Source organism: Limanda limanda, chromosome 9, assembly GCF_963576545.1.
Source record: "Limanda limanda chromosome 9, fLimLim1.1, whole genome shotgun sequence".
Classification (NCBI taxonomy): Eukaryota; Metazoa; Chordata; class Actinopteri; order Pleuronectiformes; family Pleuronectidae; genus Limanda; species Limanda limanda.
The window spans coordinates 5,662,909-5,680,801 of NC_083644.1; the positions used below are offsets into that span (position 1 = coordinate 5,662,909).

Sequence of the window (17,893 nt, forward strand, 5' to 3'; positions counted from 1 at the left end):
AACTGAAAAAGAAAAGAGCAGCCCAGGACTGATGAGCAAGCAAAATCTGCATGTTGATTAATGAAGGAGAGAAAATACAATTAAGAGTTTTTATCCGGGATAATAAATCCATGGTCGTTAAATCCAGTTTGAATATTTGTTTCAGAAACTAACCCTGATCGGCTAAAGACCTAAAGACATTTCTCATCTTCTGCCTCAAACTTTTAGTGTGTAGAGAAGCAGAAAAACGAGACCTGACATTCTGTGTCTTCAGCCTCAAACTGTGCAGAACAAAAACGACACGACTCCCAGAACAGAAAGCAAAGGAAACCAACACAAAGAGGAAAGAAACTGAACAAATACAAGAAAGAAAAGAGAAGAAACTAACAACAGAGTCAAAACTCGGCTGTGAAAGGCAATTGAACATTAAAGATCTCTGTGGCGTTTATCATTTACTGGAAATGAAGATGGACGACATGAAAGTGAAGCCAAATTATCTCTACCGCCCCCTGGTGGCTGGCTACAGTACAGGATATAAACCTCATCTCCTCCATGTTCATAAGTGGGACATGGACCAAACTAGAAAATAGCTTAGTTTCTGTTAAGTTTAGTTTTATTGGGTTATTTGATGCTATAAAAACAGGATGAAGATGATTGACAGCTGAGACTGACTCACGATTGGTCGGTTGCTACAGCGCAGACGCCAAAAGACGTGAAAAGCTAGAGAAGGCAGCGCTCGTATCTGTGATAATTCAGCTTCGTCTTTGTTCAGCGAGAAGATGTAGAGACGTCTTTGTCCATCTTTATTTGCAGTCTGTGACTCGAGTTCAACCCGGGACACGTCAGGTGTCTTTGTGTTCGAGGCATCGATCCGAACCGGACTGAACCGGACTCATCAGGTAACTCACGTCCTGACGTGGACGCTCTTGTTGTCATAGTAACTCGCTCCGTCTCTCTTCTTCCTGTCTGTGTGTGTGTTTGGATGAATTTACTGGCTGCTTCCCTCCTCTCCCTCCTCCCCCTCCTCCTCCTCAAACTCCACCAGAGGGGCGTGGCGATTGGCCTGAGAACCTTCGATGAAGACAAAGAAGCAATTAATCTAATAAACTTAGTTTCTCTCATTTTAATATGAAGAGCGGCTCAAATTAAATTTGATATTTATGACCTCACAAAGTGGCAGATGAATTAACTTGTTTAACCCTTCAGTTCTTTTTTTTGTATTCATAATTTGCAGCTTTTCTCTCTTTTTTAAGATTGAACATCGACTTTTGTGAGTTTTAAAATGCAAACGGTTGATTTTCAATAGAAGTTAATAAATTACACTTTGTGACACTATTTCAATATTTTTAAGTTTTGTATTTTGTTTTTATTACATATATTAAATGTAATAGTTGGATGTGGAGACTAGAAACTTTTTTCACATATTTATGACATTTTATAGACTGAAAATTTGACAATTACAAACAGGTCGAGTCTGTTCCCTCCAGATTAATAAGAAACCTGCTGAGCTGAGGATGTTCAGATCTCAAGTCAACACACAAACATGAATTATTAATATTTCTCCAATGTTCCAGATGCATTTACTCATATTTGTTGTGTAGCAGACTTTTCCAACGTGAAACACTCATGCATCAAGTATGACAAGACGCAGACATGGGTCTACTTTAACAAACCTTTATTACAGAATCAGACCAGTTTCTATAATCATCTTTCTTTTTAAATCAACTCATTTATCTACAAATATTAACTTTTACTCTACAAGGCCCCAGAACACACGGTTAGTAACGTTAGTGACGAACAGACGAGCAACACGTCGTCTTGTTTGTTTGATTCACACACAAACAAACATCGGTTTTAACCCAGCGACCGACATTTCATCCTTTCAGGTTCATTATGATCCTGGAAACAAAGATACTGAAAGAAGCAGCTCATTTATCTCTGGAGTGTTTTTCTCCTCAAGAGGTTTTAACTCGGCTCAAACCTTTTCTCAGCCATGATAAAAGATCTGATTCAGTCTGGAAGAACAGAACATGAAAGACAAACCACAACAAACCTCATGAAACATTTTCCCCCACAGAAAAAAAAACTAAAGTGAGTTCACACCAAGTTTCTGCCTTTATCAAGCTACTGAAAACCACACGATTTTAAAAATAACAGTTTTTAGTGACAATTAAATTCTGTCCTGCTTTGAAACAACTTCAACTCATCAGGAAAAAGAGGAAAATCAATCCAGCGAACTTAAAATTTAGTTTCCACTGAGCAGTGATAATAAATCCATGGTCGTTAAATCCAGTTTGAATATTTGTTCTAGATTTCAGAAACTAACCCTGATCTGCTAAAGACCTAAAGACATTTCTCATCTTCAGCCTCAAACTTTTAGTGTTTGTGTGTTTAGCTCAGTTGCTCGACACGTGTTTGTGTAGAGAAGCAGAAAAATGAGACCTGACATTCTGTGTCTTCAGCCTCAAACTGTGCAGAACAAAGACAAAAAGAAACCAACACAAAGAGGAAAGAAACTGAACAAATACAAGAAAGAAAAGAGAAGAAACCAACAACAGAGTCAAAACTCGGCTGTGAAAGGCAATTGAACATTAAAGATCTCTGTGGCGTTTATCATTTACTGGAAATGAAGATGGACGACATGAAAGTGAAGCCAAATTATCTCTACCGCCCCCTGGTGGCTGGCTACAGTACAGGTCATAAACCCCATCTCCTCCATGTTCATAAGTGGGACATGGACCAAACTAGAAAATAGCTTAGTGTTTCTGTTAAGTTTAGTTTTATTGGGTTATTTGATGCTATAAAAACAGGATGAAGATGATTGACAGCTGAGACTGACTCACGATTGGTCGGTTGCTACAGCGCAGACGCCAAAAGACGTGAAAAGCTAGAGAAGGCAGCGCTCGTATCTGTGATAATTCAGCTTCGTCTTTGCACAGCGAGAAGATGTAGAGACGTCTTCGTCCATCTTTATTTACAGTCTGTGACTCGAGTTCAACCCGGGAACACGTCGGGTCTCTTTGTGTTCGAGGCATCGATCCGAACCGGACTGAACCGGACTCATCAGGTAACTCACGTCCTGACGTGGACGCTCTTGTTGTCACAGTAACTCGCTCCGTCTCTCTCCTTCCTGTCTGTGTGTGTGTTTGGATGAATTCACTGGCTGCTTCCCTCCTCTCCCTCCTCCCCCTCCTCCTCCTCAAACTCCACCAGAGGGGCGTGGCGATTGGCCTGAGAACCTTCGATGAAGAAAACCTTCTTGATCACGCCGGACTTCGGCGCCCGGATCGTGTGCTGCAGAAAAACAGAGAAGAAAGAATCAACTTTAACAGAAACTCAGCAGAGTGAGTTTTAAACTGGATTAAAGTGAGATCATGTGAGGAGGAGGAGGAGGAGGAGCTTCTCACCTCCATCTTCATGGCGTTCATCACCATCAGGGCGTCTCCCACGGCTACTGTGTCTCCGACCTTCACCAGCACCTGAACACAGGAAACAGAATCTTTTTATTATAGTAGAACAACACAGGCTGTGAGTAGGTTTCAGATCTAACATTATAATCAGAAGACTTCTCATGAATTAAAAGTAATGAACAAACATTTCAATTACTGCCATCAGGATTATTAAAGTGTTTAATAACACAGCCACACAATGAAAAGATATTAAAACCATCAGTCTTTTGATTGGTTTGTTATGAAGCTTCTGCAAAACTAAAAACTTGCACCTGTGAGTTATCTTCGCCTGTTTGTTTTACCTTTAAGGAATTTTAACCAACAACAGGTTCTGTGTTTCTTCCTTCACGAGCCGGATCGGAACAGAACACGTATGAAATCCCAGTTAAGAGTAAAATCTATATTCTCTTATACAAAGTTAATGGCCTTTTACTGCTGGACCTTGAATTTGAGTTTATTAAAGGTTTGGACAAAGAATCATACTCATCTACATTTAGAGAAGTGTTTATTATAATGTAATTAAACTCTCTGTGCCACTCCACCCTCCTGACCTTCTCTATGGTTCCCGTCATGGGGGCCACGGCTCCGCCCTGAGCTCCAGAGCCGCTCACACCGGCCAGATACTTGGGCACCGGGACAGACACCTGGGAACTTCCCTCCTGCAGAACAGACAGAAACACGTCAGAAACCAGAAGTTCACCGAGGTGAGAGGAAGAGAACAGACTTTAATTTCCCCTGACGTCAGTGAACACAGATTCTCTCTAAATGAACCGAGGGAAGTTTTGATGCACAGCTTTCATCAAATCTGTCGTTTGGGGAAAATGAACCTGAAATTACTGAAAACAGAACAAGTCCCAAAACCAAATACAGACTTTTTATTATACTGCTGTAAAACAGCTGAGGTGAAGGTAGAGTTTTGTCAATAAAGGTTTTGGTGTAAAAGACATTAAATTAGTTATTTGGAGCAGAAGAGTCAAATATTCTGTAGAACCAGAAACATTTAACTTTGAGATATTAATTAAATGATGGTCAATAAAGCAACAACAACTCTATGAAGCTTCCAGGAAACTGAGCAGAACATTTCAAACTCATGTCGGAATTTGATGAACTAAAATCAGATTTAATGTAACTTCTCCAATAATTCAATTTGGATAAGTCAATTTGAGGGGTTTTTCTGCTTCACTAACTTGTGGAACGTGTATAAACTGCAGATCTTCACAAATAGAAAGAAGTGACGTGTTGTCATGGAGGAACTCGGCCCTTGTTGGGAACTCACCGTGGAGAACAGGTGAACCGTGTTGTCCAGAATCACCAGTTTGGGACGAGACTTCACTCCGTTGACAGAACAGTGAAGGAACGAAGCTCCGCCCTCCAACTCCACCTCTCCGGTCACATGGTACGACTCCTCGCCAATCTGAAAACAACAGTAGATTCCATAGTTAAGTAGAACTTATACTACTACTAGTAATGCTAACATAAAGTAAACAGTTATACACTTTTAAAGTTATTTAATAAATCCACAAGGTGGTACATTTCTCTCATTCAGGTTGATGAGACACAGCAGTTATAAAAAGAAGAGATTGTTTTCCAGCTCACCTGCATATTATAGCTTCCATCTTTGTTATACCCGATCACCACGTCAACTTCTGGAGACACGGACAAGAGGAAAAGGTTTTTAAAAAGGTTTAGGATCCATTTAAACAGTGAAGAGACATCATCTTCATCATCTTCATCTTCACAGCAGCAGCACTGGAGCTATTTTTGGGGCTCTGCAGTGACATATTTTAATAGAAACATTGAATAATGAATGTGACTTCATTAACAAAGTGTCGCAGAGCAGAGCGGCTCCGAACTTAATTATTCAAACTGTCGTTAAACTCAAACTGATCCTCAGCTGCTGACACAAGAAATCACATCTTCATGGAATCGAACAAAGATTAAACTTCAGCAGACTAAATAAATGATGAGAATCAAACTAAACAACTAAATACAAACGAATACACTATGATTTCTATTGATCTGTTTGCTTATCTCCTGCAGCATCTTGCACTGTGACATCATTCGGAGTCTGTGCAGTAATAATCACGGCCTGAAGCCGAAGTGTCTCGGCACACACTCAGTAATATTCAGCTGTCAATCATGAGGTTTCATCCCGTTTTTTTATCACATCAAATAAGAGGAAAATCTTCAGGGAAATATATCTGATGTTTACTTTGACTTTAGTTTAGTTTGTGTTCCATCCTCTAACATGGAGGAGGGGTTTTCTGCCAATATTAAAGTCAGACACCAGGGGGCAATACAGATGTGTTGGATTTGCCTTTTGGGGAGCTGCCATGTTGTCTTCATATATACAGTATACATCTTTATTTATAGATGTTATTTATTGCAGCCCTGACTGAACTATGATCTAAACTCTGTTGTCAGTGAGTGACTGCATTAATTATCTCCATGTCCACCAGGGGGCAGTAAAGGTCAAACAGCGTGACTGGTACTTACTTTTGTCTCCAACCTGCAGCGTCATGTTTCTGTTAAACTGAATGCTGCTTCTCCAGCCGCTGCTCGAGCCAAATGGAGAGAAGGGGTCTGAGGATCACACACACAGACACACACACACACGCACACGCACACACACACACACACACACACACACAAAGTACACTTAGTAAAATAAGTGTTTTTTTCCAGATCAGATCCTTTGCCCTGACATTAAAGGCCTCGTCCACTCACCTGTGGATGTGCGTGTGAACTCCTGTGTGTGTTTCCTCTCCTGCAGCACCAGTCCCAGGGCGGCCTGGCAGATGCTTTCCCCAGTGGGAGCACTGGGAGCCGGGAACAGGTCGGCGTAGTGCTGGGGGATGAAGCTGGTGGTCACGTTCCCAGCCTCAAACTCCGGGTGGGCCGAGAGACTCAGCAGAAAGTCTATGTTCGTGTTCAGTCCGACGATCTGAGGACAGGAGGAGAACAAGGAAGAAGAAGAAGAAGAAGGGATGAAAAGAAAGTGAAAACACACAGTTCCTGACTGGGTCTTTGTGTGTTTCTTACGTTATATTGTCTGAGGCAGTAACGCAGCTTCTTCAAAGCAGCTGGTCGGTCCTTCCCCCAAACCACCAGCTTAGCGATCATTGGGTCATAATGAGCCGACACCTCGTCCCCTGGAAACAACACACACACTTTGACTTTGTCTCTTGTTCATCCATCAATATCTGCACTAAATGAGCCTGAGATACTTTTTCTACTCCTTGTATGAATGATTGGAAAATTATGATGAGCTTTAAGAACAGAGGGATTATGGAATGTATCTGGTGAAGAAGTCCTTGTTCTGAGACTCTCTACCTTCTCTGACTCCGGTCTCTATGCGGGTGTGTTGGTCCGCTGGGGGGGTGGAGAGATGCAGCAGAGGCCCCGCCCCCGGCAGGAAGTCGTTGTTTGGGTCTTCGGCGTAGATCCGCGCCTCGAATGAGTGGCCGCCGAGGATGATGTCATCCTGGAGGAGCGGCAGACGCTCCCCTGCTGCCACCTGCAGGATTTCCACCAGACAGAATCAGTGTTTACATCTTTACCTCCGTGAGTTTCTTCAGTTTTTCAGTTTCCTCCGTCTGTTTGCCCCCCCGCCCGTCTCACCCTGAGCTGCCACTCCACCAGGTCGGTGCCGGTGATCATCTCAGAGACGGGATGTTCCACCTGCAGCCTGGTGTTCATCTCCATGAAGTAGAAGTTATGATTGGCGTCCATTATAAACTCCACCGTACCTTCACAGATGGGACAAAACGTTGTGTAAACATAGTGTAACCGTGTGTTGTGGGTCTGAGGGAATGTGATGAGGTGTGTGTCTGTGTTTTGTGTGTCTCACCTGCTCCTACATAGTTCACAGCTTTGGCTGCACGGACGGCTGCTTCTCCAAGTTTCCTCCGAACCTCCGGACTAATCCCAGGCTGAAAGGAAGAATAAGGAAATCTGTGAAAACTGTGTAAACACTGAACAGTTGAGGAATGTTTATCGTGGGTTTGGGTAAAGAAGTATAAAGCAAATGGTATAAAACAGTTTTTCCAGTTTCCTGTTTGTCCTTGTTCACAGTTAGAATACATAATAGAATAATTACATAAACTATTATTCAATAAAACCAGGAGATAATTGTCTCGGCAAATATTGAACCTTAACCTCAAGTCAGATTTGCAAGATCTTGCAAACTGAAATTTTAATTTGCATGAGAAACTGGTTTAATTGTAAGTTTTTAGATTAACTTAAAACTCAAGTACCATTGGTTTCTTCTTACTGTTGTTTTCGTTCCCGGTAACTTTTCAAACGTCTGCTCGGTCAGAGCAAAGTGAACTCACCCCCGGCGCCTCCTCGATGATCTTCTGATGTCTCCTCTGGACGCTGCAGTCTCTCTCAAACAGATAGACGGCGTTACCGTGCATGTCCCCGAACACCTGGACCTCCACGTGTCTGAGGGAGAAGTGTCTGGTTAGCAATTAGTGAGTGTGAGTCTGTGTGTGTTTGTGTGTGTGTGTGTGTGCACAAGTTACCTGGGGTCCTCTACAAACTTCTCAATCAGCATGACGTCATCATTGAAGGATTTCCTGGCTTCTCGTCTTGCAGACTCCAGCTGTTCTAAGAATTCCGAGTCTGTAAGTGCAATACGCATCCCCTACACAAACACACAGACACACAAACACACAGACAATGATGTTACCTCATCAGATGGATATTTTTGAGGCATTTTATCCTTTTATTGTGAGGAAAAACTGTCCATGATTGTTTTTGATCCGGTCCTCTTACCTTCCCTCCTCCTCCACGCACGGCTTTAATCATCACAGGGTATCCAATCTTAACTGCCTCCGCTTGGAGCCTCTCGTTTGATTGGTCCTCTCCATGGTAACCACCAATGATTGGCACTCCAGCAGCTGACATGATGTGTTTCGATGTGCTGAAAACGGACAAAAGACGTATAATCTATAACCTATAATCCTACAAATAACTACATGACACGATAAAATACTTAGAGACAAGCAAAGAGACATTCTATATATATTTAATATATGATGAGTCACCTCTTAATGCCCATGTCTCGAATGGCAGACGAAGGAGGGCCGATGAAGATGATGCCTTCCTGTTTACATGCCTCTGCAAACTCTGTGCTTTCTGATAGGAAGCCATAGCCGGGGTGGACCGCCTGCACACAGACACACACAGACACACACAGACACACACAGACACACACAGACACACACACAATATTTAGAAAAGGAGTAATAATGATTCAGAGTCTATATAAAGAGTCAATACATATTTACAGATGTCTCCTTTTTGCAGGATTACTCACGTGTGATCCAGACTTCTTGGCCACTTCCAAAACCTTCTCCATGGAGAGGTAGCTCTGCTGGGAGGGCGCAGGACCGATGTGGAAAGCTTCATCCGCCTACAGAACAAACCAAGGGAAATAAAACTGATCAGTGCAAGCTCAACAAAAACATTATCCCCGGGCAGGTTAAGAAAACAAGCCTGAAACCTGAAAGTGTGAAATATAATGCAGGTATCAAGCTTCTCACCATGGCCACGTGCATGGAGTCTCTGTCTGCGTCGCTGTACACCGCCACAGAACGCACGCCCATCTTCTTCGCCGTTCGCATCACACGACACGCGATCTCTCCCCGGTTGGCAATCAGCACTTTCTCGATCCTTCGCACTCCTGGAGAAAATTAAACAACTCTTAGTTAATGCTCTTTAAATGAACTCTGGTGATCTGTTTATACAGGGATGCGTTATGAGTCCTTGTGTTGCTGCATCATATACAATATAACTGTTAACACACATTCCACACAGTTACAGTTGTCACACTGCAGCTCTGAATGAGTTTAGCTCTTTCTAACTTGCTTTTACTTCAATGTAAGTATTGCACCGCCAAGCTGAGCGGTTTCTTCTTGTCCAACACCTTCCATTTCACCTTTGACCCTGAGTGAACCTGAGTGAACCTGCTCAGGACCAGTAACAGAGAACTCACCTCCTGACACCAGCCTCACGCCTCCCCTGGACCATGACAGCTTCCTGAACACAAGAGAAACACAAGTCAGCAGAAGACAGAAGCTGCATGAATGAATGAGTATGGAACCACCAGTTTGAGTCCCTACATTCACACAACAACTACACTTACTACACATATATGCATATTATTTAATTTAACATTCCTCACTCCTTCACCCTGTAAACTGCTGCTAGCCCTTCATTTAATTTTAAATTGTTGCACTGTTATATGTCACTAGGTTCATGTTATATGTTAATTTTGTTATCTTGTAATGTCTACTGCACAGATGTTGCCTGCCAGGTCATAATAATTTCACTGCTCGGATGCTGTTATTTGGTGCATGTGACAATAAACTTTGATTTGATTTGAAACCTCATGTAAACAAACCCAGCTGATGTCCCAGCTACACGATGCTAACCCTGCTAGCTGCTGTTTAACCTTGCTCACGTCTCGTCTGCAGCAACACAAGTTCACAAACTGAGAAACTCTTTATCAACCTGTTGTTGTCAAGCTGAGGAATCACGTGTTTTTACCCTGGTTGTGTTACTGAATGACAACAAGCAGATGATTTACAATCTGAGCTGCAACAGAGCATCTGGTCAGGTTAGCATTACAAGCTAATGGTGTTAGCGGTGGACGGAGGAGCATCACAACAACACAGCAGACATGACAGTTTGTCTGTGTTTGTTTGTGTGTCAGTGTCAGTGTGTGTGTGTGTGTGTGTGTGATGGACTCACTGGGTAAAGACCCTCAGACTCTGCAGACTGGGGAAACTCAGGATAACTGCAGCCATGGCTACCAGCTGCTAGCTAGCTGCTAGCTTAGCTTAGCTTCGGCTAGCAGAGTTAGCAGCCGGACGTGGAAACAGGCGACGCGTGAATTCACTTCCGGAGCTGAAAGTGAAATAAAATATAAATCTTCAGATTAAATCCTCGTTGAAATCTGAGGCTTCAAAAAAGCGAAACACGCAAGAAAAAACTCAATGACACGCTAAAGATGTTTTACCTTGACTGGTCTTCACAGGCTTCCGTAGCGTCCACAGCCAATGAGAAACACGGATATAGAGGTGGGGAGGAAGCTGTAGTGAACTGACTCCGCCAGCAGAGGGCGGTGTTTCACAGGATATACAGGTACCTAGTTTATCATAAAGCTGCAGAACTGCTTGAAATATTTAATATATAAATATAAATTGAAACCTCTTCCAACTTTCAAGGTTATGCCATATTGGAAACGAAGACAAATCTACATATATGAATGTAAATTGTATACAAATGCAATTAATCTTTTCTCCAAAACAGCATAACAATTTAGGAAGATAGATAGCTAGAGTGAGAGAGAGAGAGAGTGATAGAAGATATAAATAATGGTAATTATAATAATCCTAATAATAATGTTCTGGTCAGATCACATTAGCTCAAGCTGAGCAGTACAATACTGCCACCTTGTGGACAGTGGAAACTTAAGGAGCAATCAATATATGACTTCTCAATTACTATAATTGTATATATATATGTTTTTAGTAGTTTCTTTAAATAATAACAAAAGTTTATTATTTGTATATATTTGTTTTTGGTGTTTAATTTTTTCTTAAAATAACAACAGATAATGACTATTGTATTTATATAATTTTTAATAGTAGTATTATTCTTCCCTGTCACATAATCCACTTATAGGTCATTACAGTTAATAATGAATAATTATGACAGCAATAATTTCACTCTTTAACCATTAATTGTAATTTATTGACAAGAAGAGAGACTTTGCAAACCAGAGCAAATTTAAAACGCAAACTATTAATTTCACAGTTTTGTGCAGCAGGGAAACATAACTTTTTAAAATACAACAAATGAGAAAATGTAAACAAACACCAGTGAACTAAAGTCATCACAGAAGTTATGGAGAAATTTAAAACAAACTGAGATTCAGGCTCACACCAGTTACAAAGAGAAAATAAAAATGTTAAATATATTTATTCTCCAAGCTTATAACTCGTAGTCAAATAAATACATTTAACAAATTCAAATGCAGGTTCAGGAGAAGACTTTGAAAACCTTTCGTGACAGAATTTTCTTGTGAACTATTCTTTGAGACGGAGTGAATTCCTCAGAGTTCGTCGTAGCCTTGTCTGTGGCGGTCTTTGATGACGAGGAAGGTCAGCACGGCGATGAGGAGGAGGCCCACCACCGTGGCCCCGATGATGATGGGAATCACTCGCTTGTTGAAGTCAGCCCAGCACTCCACCTCTGCAACAGAGGAGAGGAGCACGATGGTCAAAGACAGTAAAGAAAGAAGATGAGGAGCTGGCGTCAGAAAAGATATGTACAGAAAATTAATCTTTAATCTCTTCAGTACAAACGTCACAGATCAGACTTTTTATAATAATTTTCATCCGGCACAGCTTCCTGCTTCTGGTCCACATGTCCCACAGCGATAAGGACGGTTTTTGCTTCGTATGTGGAAATTTATTATTGGAGCTTGAATAATAAACCTAACTAAATAAACCTGTCTCCTTGCACTGTGTCCCCTGTACAACACTCCGCTCCATATACACTTACTTCATTCATAGTATATTATATTATCTATTGTATAGTCAAATACTTATATTTATACCTCTACTATATATCATATATTATATCATACTCTCTGTATATTCTTTGTATATATAAGTCTATATACACATATTCATACATGTGTACATGTTATAATTATAATTATTATTATTATATATACTGTTGCTGCCATTATTACCGTATACTGCTATTATATTGGTATAATTACTATCATATATAAATATATATTATATTATATTATAACTATATATACTGTACTACTTTTATATACTGTCTAACAATAACATTACCATCATATCATCAGTACTATTACCATCATCTTGCCACTGCACCTTATCTACCTATTTATCTTGTGTTTCTGTTTTTTATTCTTTCTAACTCAATATTTTTTATTTTATTCTACTGTATTGTATTTTATTGTATTCAAATATACCGGCTGCTATGACGACTTAATTTCCCTTCGGGGATGAATAAAGTAATCTATCTATCTATCTATCTATCTATCTATCTATCTATCTATCTATCTATCTATCTATCTATCTATCTATCTATCTATCTATCTATCTATCTATCTATCTATCTATCTATCTATCTATCTATCTATCTATCTATCTATCTATCTATCTATCTATCTATCTATCTATCTATCTATCTATCTATCTATCTATCTATCTATCTATCTATCTATCTATCTATCTATCTATCTATCTATCTATCTATCTATCTATCTATCTATCTATCTATCTATCTATCTATCTATCTATCTATCTATCTATCTATCTATCTATCTATCTATCTATCTATCTATCTATCTATCTATCTATCTATCTATCTATCTATCTATCTATCTATCTATCTATCTATCTATCTATCTATCTATCTATCTATCTATCTATCTATCTATCTATCTATCTGAATATCTGACATGTTAAACTCTGCTAAAGTTTCTCAAAACTATGAACATCATTTAATATTTTTAAAGCAAGAATTTCACCTGACGCCGACTGAAGAGAACAAGAAGAAAACAAACCAGTTAACACGGAGATGTTTGTACTTTTATAAATGAACAAACTGTTACTGGTGCGGATTTGTATGTATCTGCCACGTATCTAGCGGTTTGGAGGAGCGGTTTGTCCACTAACCAGAATGTCTATAGTTCGATCCCCGGTTCCTGACATCTGAATCAGTGTGTGAATAGATGAGTGCGACTTGTACTGAAAAGCACTTTGATTGCTCACCAAGACTAAACAAGTGCAACAGGCCAGAGACCATTTACTCTTTTAGAGTCTGAAATTAATTTCCTTTTAATTTGCAGAACTATATTCAGTTCCGTACGTTCACTTCCAGGTCGTTGTTCTGCTCGCTCACCTTTTCCATAGCCTCCCTTGTTCAGAGTGAAGGCCTGAAACTGCAGCGGCACCAGTTTGATCCTCAGCTCGGACGACATCAACAGCAAACTCTCAGATTTGCAGGAGAAGCTGCGACCGTTCTGGGATTTGAACAACTTGTCGTGATCCAACAAGCCAGAGAACGTCTTATCTGGGGGGGGGAACACAGAAGAGTTCATTTCACAGCTGAATAATATCCATATACTGTTTTATCGTCTACTCCTTTTTATTCTGTTTGGTCTTACTGGCACACTTTGGGCAAACAGGCAGAGGAGACAGGTGAGACGTCACCTTGGTGATGTAGAAAACTTTATTTTCCTGCAGACGAAAACACAGAGATCGACTCAGAAATCTCTGGGTTATGAACAGATGCACATTTTTACCAAATAAACAAACATAACCTCATCATTTGTTGTGAGAATTTTGATATAGATACGAACCTGAAAGACTATTTATTCTTAATGTCGCTGAATTTATAATCATGTGATGATATTAAATACTGCAAACACATATTTAAAGCAATTCCATCAGTGGAGGAAGAAAACCTCAGATTATTTTCAGTTATTTTCATTATGCCAGAAATTCTGAATATTTTGGAAATGTATTTGTGTGATGTTTGCACATGAACTTGTTTTGCTTTTTGCAACATTCTGCCTCTGTCCACATGCAATTTGCAAATTCCTTTTCTAAGAGACATGAATGAAAAACTTGAATCACGTTGTCTTTATTATTTCCTATCACAGGAACATGTGATACATGCTGGGAAATGTCCGGTTATGGGTCTGAGATGTGGATCTGTGCGTCTTGTACCTTTTTGAAGGTGAGCTGCAGACTGGCGGCGTTTCCTGGCAGTGTGAGAGAGAGAACAGCAGCTTCTTTGCCACAGTAGCCGCTCCTCCTGACCCTGGACGGGTCCAGGCTGAAGTACCAGGTCTTTAGAGGGAGGAGAGAAGATTTACTTTTATCAATGGAGTTGTCGTCTCCCTTCACTTGTGTTCTTGTTTATTTCATATTTGCTGTCTGAGTCTGAATTTCTCTTTTTTTCTTTTAACGTCGAGTTTGAACAGGAAACCAAATTCTAACACCTCATAAACAGATGCTGACACAAACACACTCTTTCTGCAACAAAGGCTGAAAAATATAACGTTCACACATTCAGACCAAGGGAAACAGGCTGGACACCACACACACACACACACACACACACACACACACACACACACACACACACACACACACACACACACACACACACACACACACACACAGTGCTGAGCCAGTCACAGCCTCTAACCTTCTTCTGGATGACGATGAACTCGACTCCCATGGTGGCTTTGATACATGGTTTCCCATCCAGACCTTTCAGTATGTAGGTCCCTGTGCACACAAACACACACAATGTGCACACATACATACATTAACCAACAGTCACACACAAACACAAACACACTTGTCATGTAAGTTTTAAACTAGACACAATGGTGTAATATTATCAATTACTTCTTAATGTTTATTTTGGCATCTTCATTTTTATATAGTTATATCTTCAAAGTGCCCTGATTCCAGGATTTCAATATCTTCATGATTCCTTCTGCAACAGGAACTAGTTCTTTTGTTCACATGTTTCATGATAAGTCTTGTGTTGTGTCTGTGTTGTGCCTGTGTTGTGTCTGTGTTGTGTCTGTGTGTACCTAATGGAGGAGTGGCCTCAGTGGGCTGCAGGACCGGCCGAAAGATCTCAACCTCCGAGCCGGAGACGGGCGAGAAAGAGCTGTCGGTGCTCTGGAGCTGGACGCCTGATGGAGGAAGAGACATCTTATTATTGTTATATAACAAGACACCTTTTCTAATTCAATAAACCAGCTGCAATCAGGTCATTTCACCAGTTTAACTTCCACAAGTTTAGTTTCCTCATCAACAACAAATTAATTTAGATGTTAAAAGCGTTAAGAGTAGAAAACTTTATACCTTGGTCTACAGTCAAAGTATCACAGTCACAATAACTTAACAAAAGCATCTGATTAAACAGTTTTAAAAGCTACAACTGCCTCTATTCAAAGATATCTGAAGGTGAACCAGTAGATGTGGAGATGTGACGCTGTGGTTTTCGTATAAACTCTGGTTATTATGTCATCTGAAGTGTAGACCACAAAGTCAGAGAAGACAGACTGTGTGGGAGAAGTAAAGACCAGAGTCAGACAGGAAACCAGAAAACACACAGAGCAGAGAGCAGCAACCGTCATTATCAATAAAGAATCATTAAATGAATCATTAGAAATCATCATCAGGTATATTTTATAAAACAGACAGGAGTGCTGCATGGTATGATAAATATATAAATATATAATGATACCGGTGTCACACTCAGGAACAGAGGATGTGCACGAGAAGCACAGAAACACAGACTTTCCATCAAATACTGAAATGTGACAAAGACTGAGCCACAGAGAGATTTCACGCTCCAGTACATTAAACTGGAATATCATCAAACTTACCAGGAATCATAGCAGCCAGGAGGAAAAGACCCCATCGGCCCGAGAGACCCCTGAGCATCGTGGCTGCAGAGGAAGAGAGAAGCGTGAGAGCAGTGAGACCAGATGAGGAGGACGCTGGTGAGTGGTTCAGTGTGAAACTGTTTGACACTTAGAGGACGGAGCAGAGGAAGTGAAGTGTGACACCAGACGTGACACCTCCGATGACAAAGTGATGAACAGACAAACCGAGTGAGAAAAAGCTTCAAGGCTGCAAAACTTACACCTGCAAGATCAACTCCATATTAAAGAAAGTGAAGAGAAACAGTTGTGGGCGGATGAATGGTTGTAAATGTGCATTAATCAACATGGGACATGATACTTTCTTGAAGTTAATAGCTTAAATATACATAAAGTGTTGTATGTTCTTTAATTGTATCGTTTTCATGCCACTTGCATCTGTCTTGATCCTGGAAAACACATGAATGCATCACTGATAATAATCTAATGATATATTATGTAATTAAGAGTCACATGGTATATAATAATAATACATATAATAATCCATATAATTTAATTACATCTTGTACATTTACCCGATTATTATATTATAACTTTAAGTAACATGTGGTACAGGCTACATTTAACAATACAAACAAAACAGTTAATTTATTCACGTATAATGTGCACACACTGTATATTTCCTTATATAGACATGGTGTATACCAGGGCCGGGTCTAGGCAGGGGCAAGAGGGGGCCTGGCCCCCTCAAATAAATGTTGTGCCCCCTAAAACTAAATCCCAATTTATAATAATAATAATATAATAAAGCACAATGCCCCCTCAAGATTTGTGGCTGCCCCCTCATACATGCCTGTCTAGACCCGGCCCTGGTGTATACGTGTGTGTGTGTGTTTGTGTGTGTTTGTGTGCTTTATATATCTGACAGTTTACTCTAAGTTTGTTTCCATCCAGCTCAGTAGCTCCTTACACGTGTGACCACTAGAGGGCGCCACTGCATTTTTCAGAGTTTATTTTTTGTGTATCTTCAGTTCATCCACAGAAAAGTTTCCACATTTAGAACATATTGACTTTTTCTCTCAGGATGGAGGTAAAGGGATTCTGTAAAAGTCTAACGGAGTCAATGACCCGTCAGACACGTACAGCACGACAGACTCTGATATGCTGTCATCAGTCTATGGAGGGGGGTTGGGGGGGCTGTGCACCCAGTGAACTTGTTGTGTGTCTGTAGTTCCTCAGAGACAAAACAAACAGCTGTGTGATGTGTGTCCACGTGTCTGCGTATCTGCATCGAACGTCTGAGACGCTTCACCTGGTTTCACAGGAGGATCGGTGAGGAAACCAGCGTGGTGAAGGCCAAAGGTCGACAGGGACAAAGTACCAGCCGGCACACACAAAACACACAAAACACACTAAACACACACACACACACATGGTTATAGGTCAGCTTTATAGACCTCTATTTATTTAATACCATAACCACTAATCAGGCTTTTTCCTAATAAGGTATATCCGTTCCCAAAGTTTTTAATCGAAAATGTTGTCCCCAGAGATGGTTTCTAACACAAACACACACACACACACACACACACACACACATTTGAGCAACTTTTATTTTTAGGACTTTTCATTGACTTCCATTCGGTGTGAAATGTCTAACCCCCAAAAAATACCTCTAACTTGGACACTTTAACCAGTCCTCACTTAATTGGAGAACTAGTTAATTAGTTAACCTTAGTTACAAATCATACCCTAACCCTTACCTTAACCTAAATTAACCTTAAACATGTCTTCACCTTAAAATGGAAACAGATTTACGTCCCTTAGTGGTACCACCCCCATACACACAGACACACACAGACACAGACACACACACTGGCCTCTTAGAGTTGTTGTTTGTTTGCTACCATACAGTCTGTGCCAATCAACTGTACTTTGCTTGGTTTCTTTTGTAAAATGATTCATTCTTGTGTGTGTGTTTGTGTGTGTGTGT

General features: G+C 40.5%; 2 protein-coding genes across 3 annotated transcripts; both read right to left on the bottom strand.

Annotated features, from left to right (window-relative positions):
* Positions 1-1,637: 1,637 nt before the first annotated feature.
* mccc1 (methylcrotonyl-CoA carboxylase subunit) lies at positions 1,638-10,486 on the bottom strand. 2 transcript variants are annotated; one of them, XM_061077597.1, is made up of 20 exons: positions 10,456-10,486; positions 10,188-10,343; positions 9,430-9,473; positions 8,978-9,117; positions 8,752-8,847; positions 8,480-8,601; positions 8,208-8,355; positions 7,955-8,076; positions 7,763-7,874; positions 7,279-7,360; positions 7,050-7,177; positions 6,762-6,945; positions 6,471-6,580; positions 6,156-6,372; positions 5,925-6,011; positions 5,025-5,074; positions 4,705-4,842; positions 3,980-4,087; positions 3,387-3,458; positions 1,638-3,273 (listed from the first exon to the last, which is right to left on the bottom strand). In XM_061077597.1, exons 2-20 carry the CDS (start codon positions 10,241-10,243, stop codon positions 3,136-3,138), a joined length of 2,154 nt encoding a protein of 717 aa, XP_060933580.1. In that variant the 5' UTR covers positions 10,244-10,343; positions 10,456-10,486; the 3' UTR covers positions 1,638-3,135. The 2 variants fall into 2 exon arrangements, with proteins under 2 accessions (XP_060933580.1, XP_060933581.1); XM_061077598.1 differs by lacking the exon at positions 10,456-10,486 and having other exon boundaries at positions 10,188-10,409.
* A 994-nt stretch (positions 10,487-11,480) lies between these two features.
* On the bottom strand, positions 11,481-16,017 carry lamp3 (lysosomal associated membrane protein 3). The gene is made up of 7 exons (XM_061078753.1): positions 15,904-16,017; positions 15,100-15,204; positions 14,703-14,785; positions 14,219-14,341; positions 13,654-13,726; positions 13,389-13,559; positions 11,481-11,693 (listed from the first exon to the last, which is right to left on the bottom strand). Exons 1-7 carry the CDS (start codon positions 15,959-15,961, stop codon positions 11,554-11,556), a joined length of 753 nt encoding a protein of 250 aa, XP_060934736.1. The 5' UTR covers positions 15,962-16,017; the 3' UTR covers positions 11,481-11,553.
* Positions 16,018-17,893: the final 1,876 nt, after the last annotated feature.

Coding starts and splice junctions, on each gene's coding strand:
- mccc1 (XM_061077597.1), bottom strand. CDS start 10,243: ATGGCTGCAGTTATCCTGAGTTTCCCCAGTCTGCAGAGTCTGAGGGTC. Junction 7,178..7,278: donor TGTGAACTATGTAGGAGCAG/GTGAGACACACA, acceptor CCATCTGTGAAG/GTACGGTGGAGTTTATAATG. Junction 6,373..6,470: donor ACTGCCTCAGACAATATAAC/GTAAGAAACACA, acceptor TCCTGTCCTCAG/ATCGTCGGACTGAACACGAA.
- lamp3 (XM_061078753.1), bottom strand. CDS start 15,961: ATGCTCAGGGGTCTCTCGGGCCGATGGGGTCTTTTCCTCCTGGCTGCT. Junction 14,786..15,099: donor TGAGGCCACTCCTCCATTAG/GTACACACAGAC, acceptor TTGTGTGCACAG/GGACCTACATACTGAAAGGT. Junction 13,727..14,218: donor TGCAGCTCACCTTCAAAAAG/GTACAAGACGCA, acceptor TTTCGTCTGCAG/GAAAATAAAGTTTTCTACAT.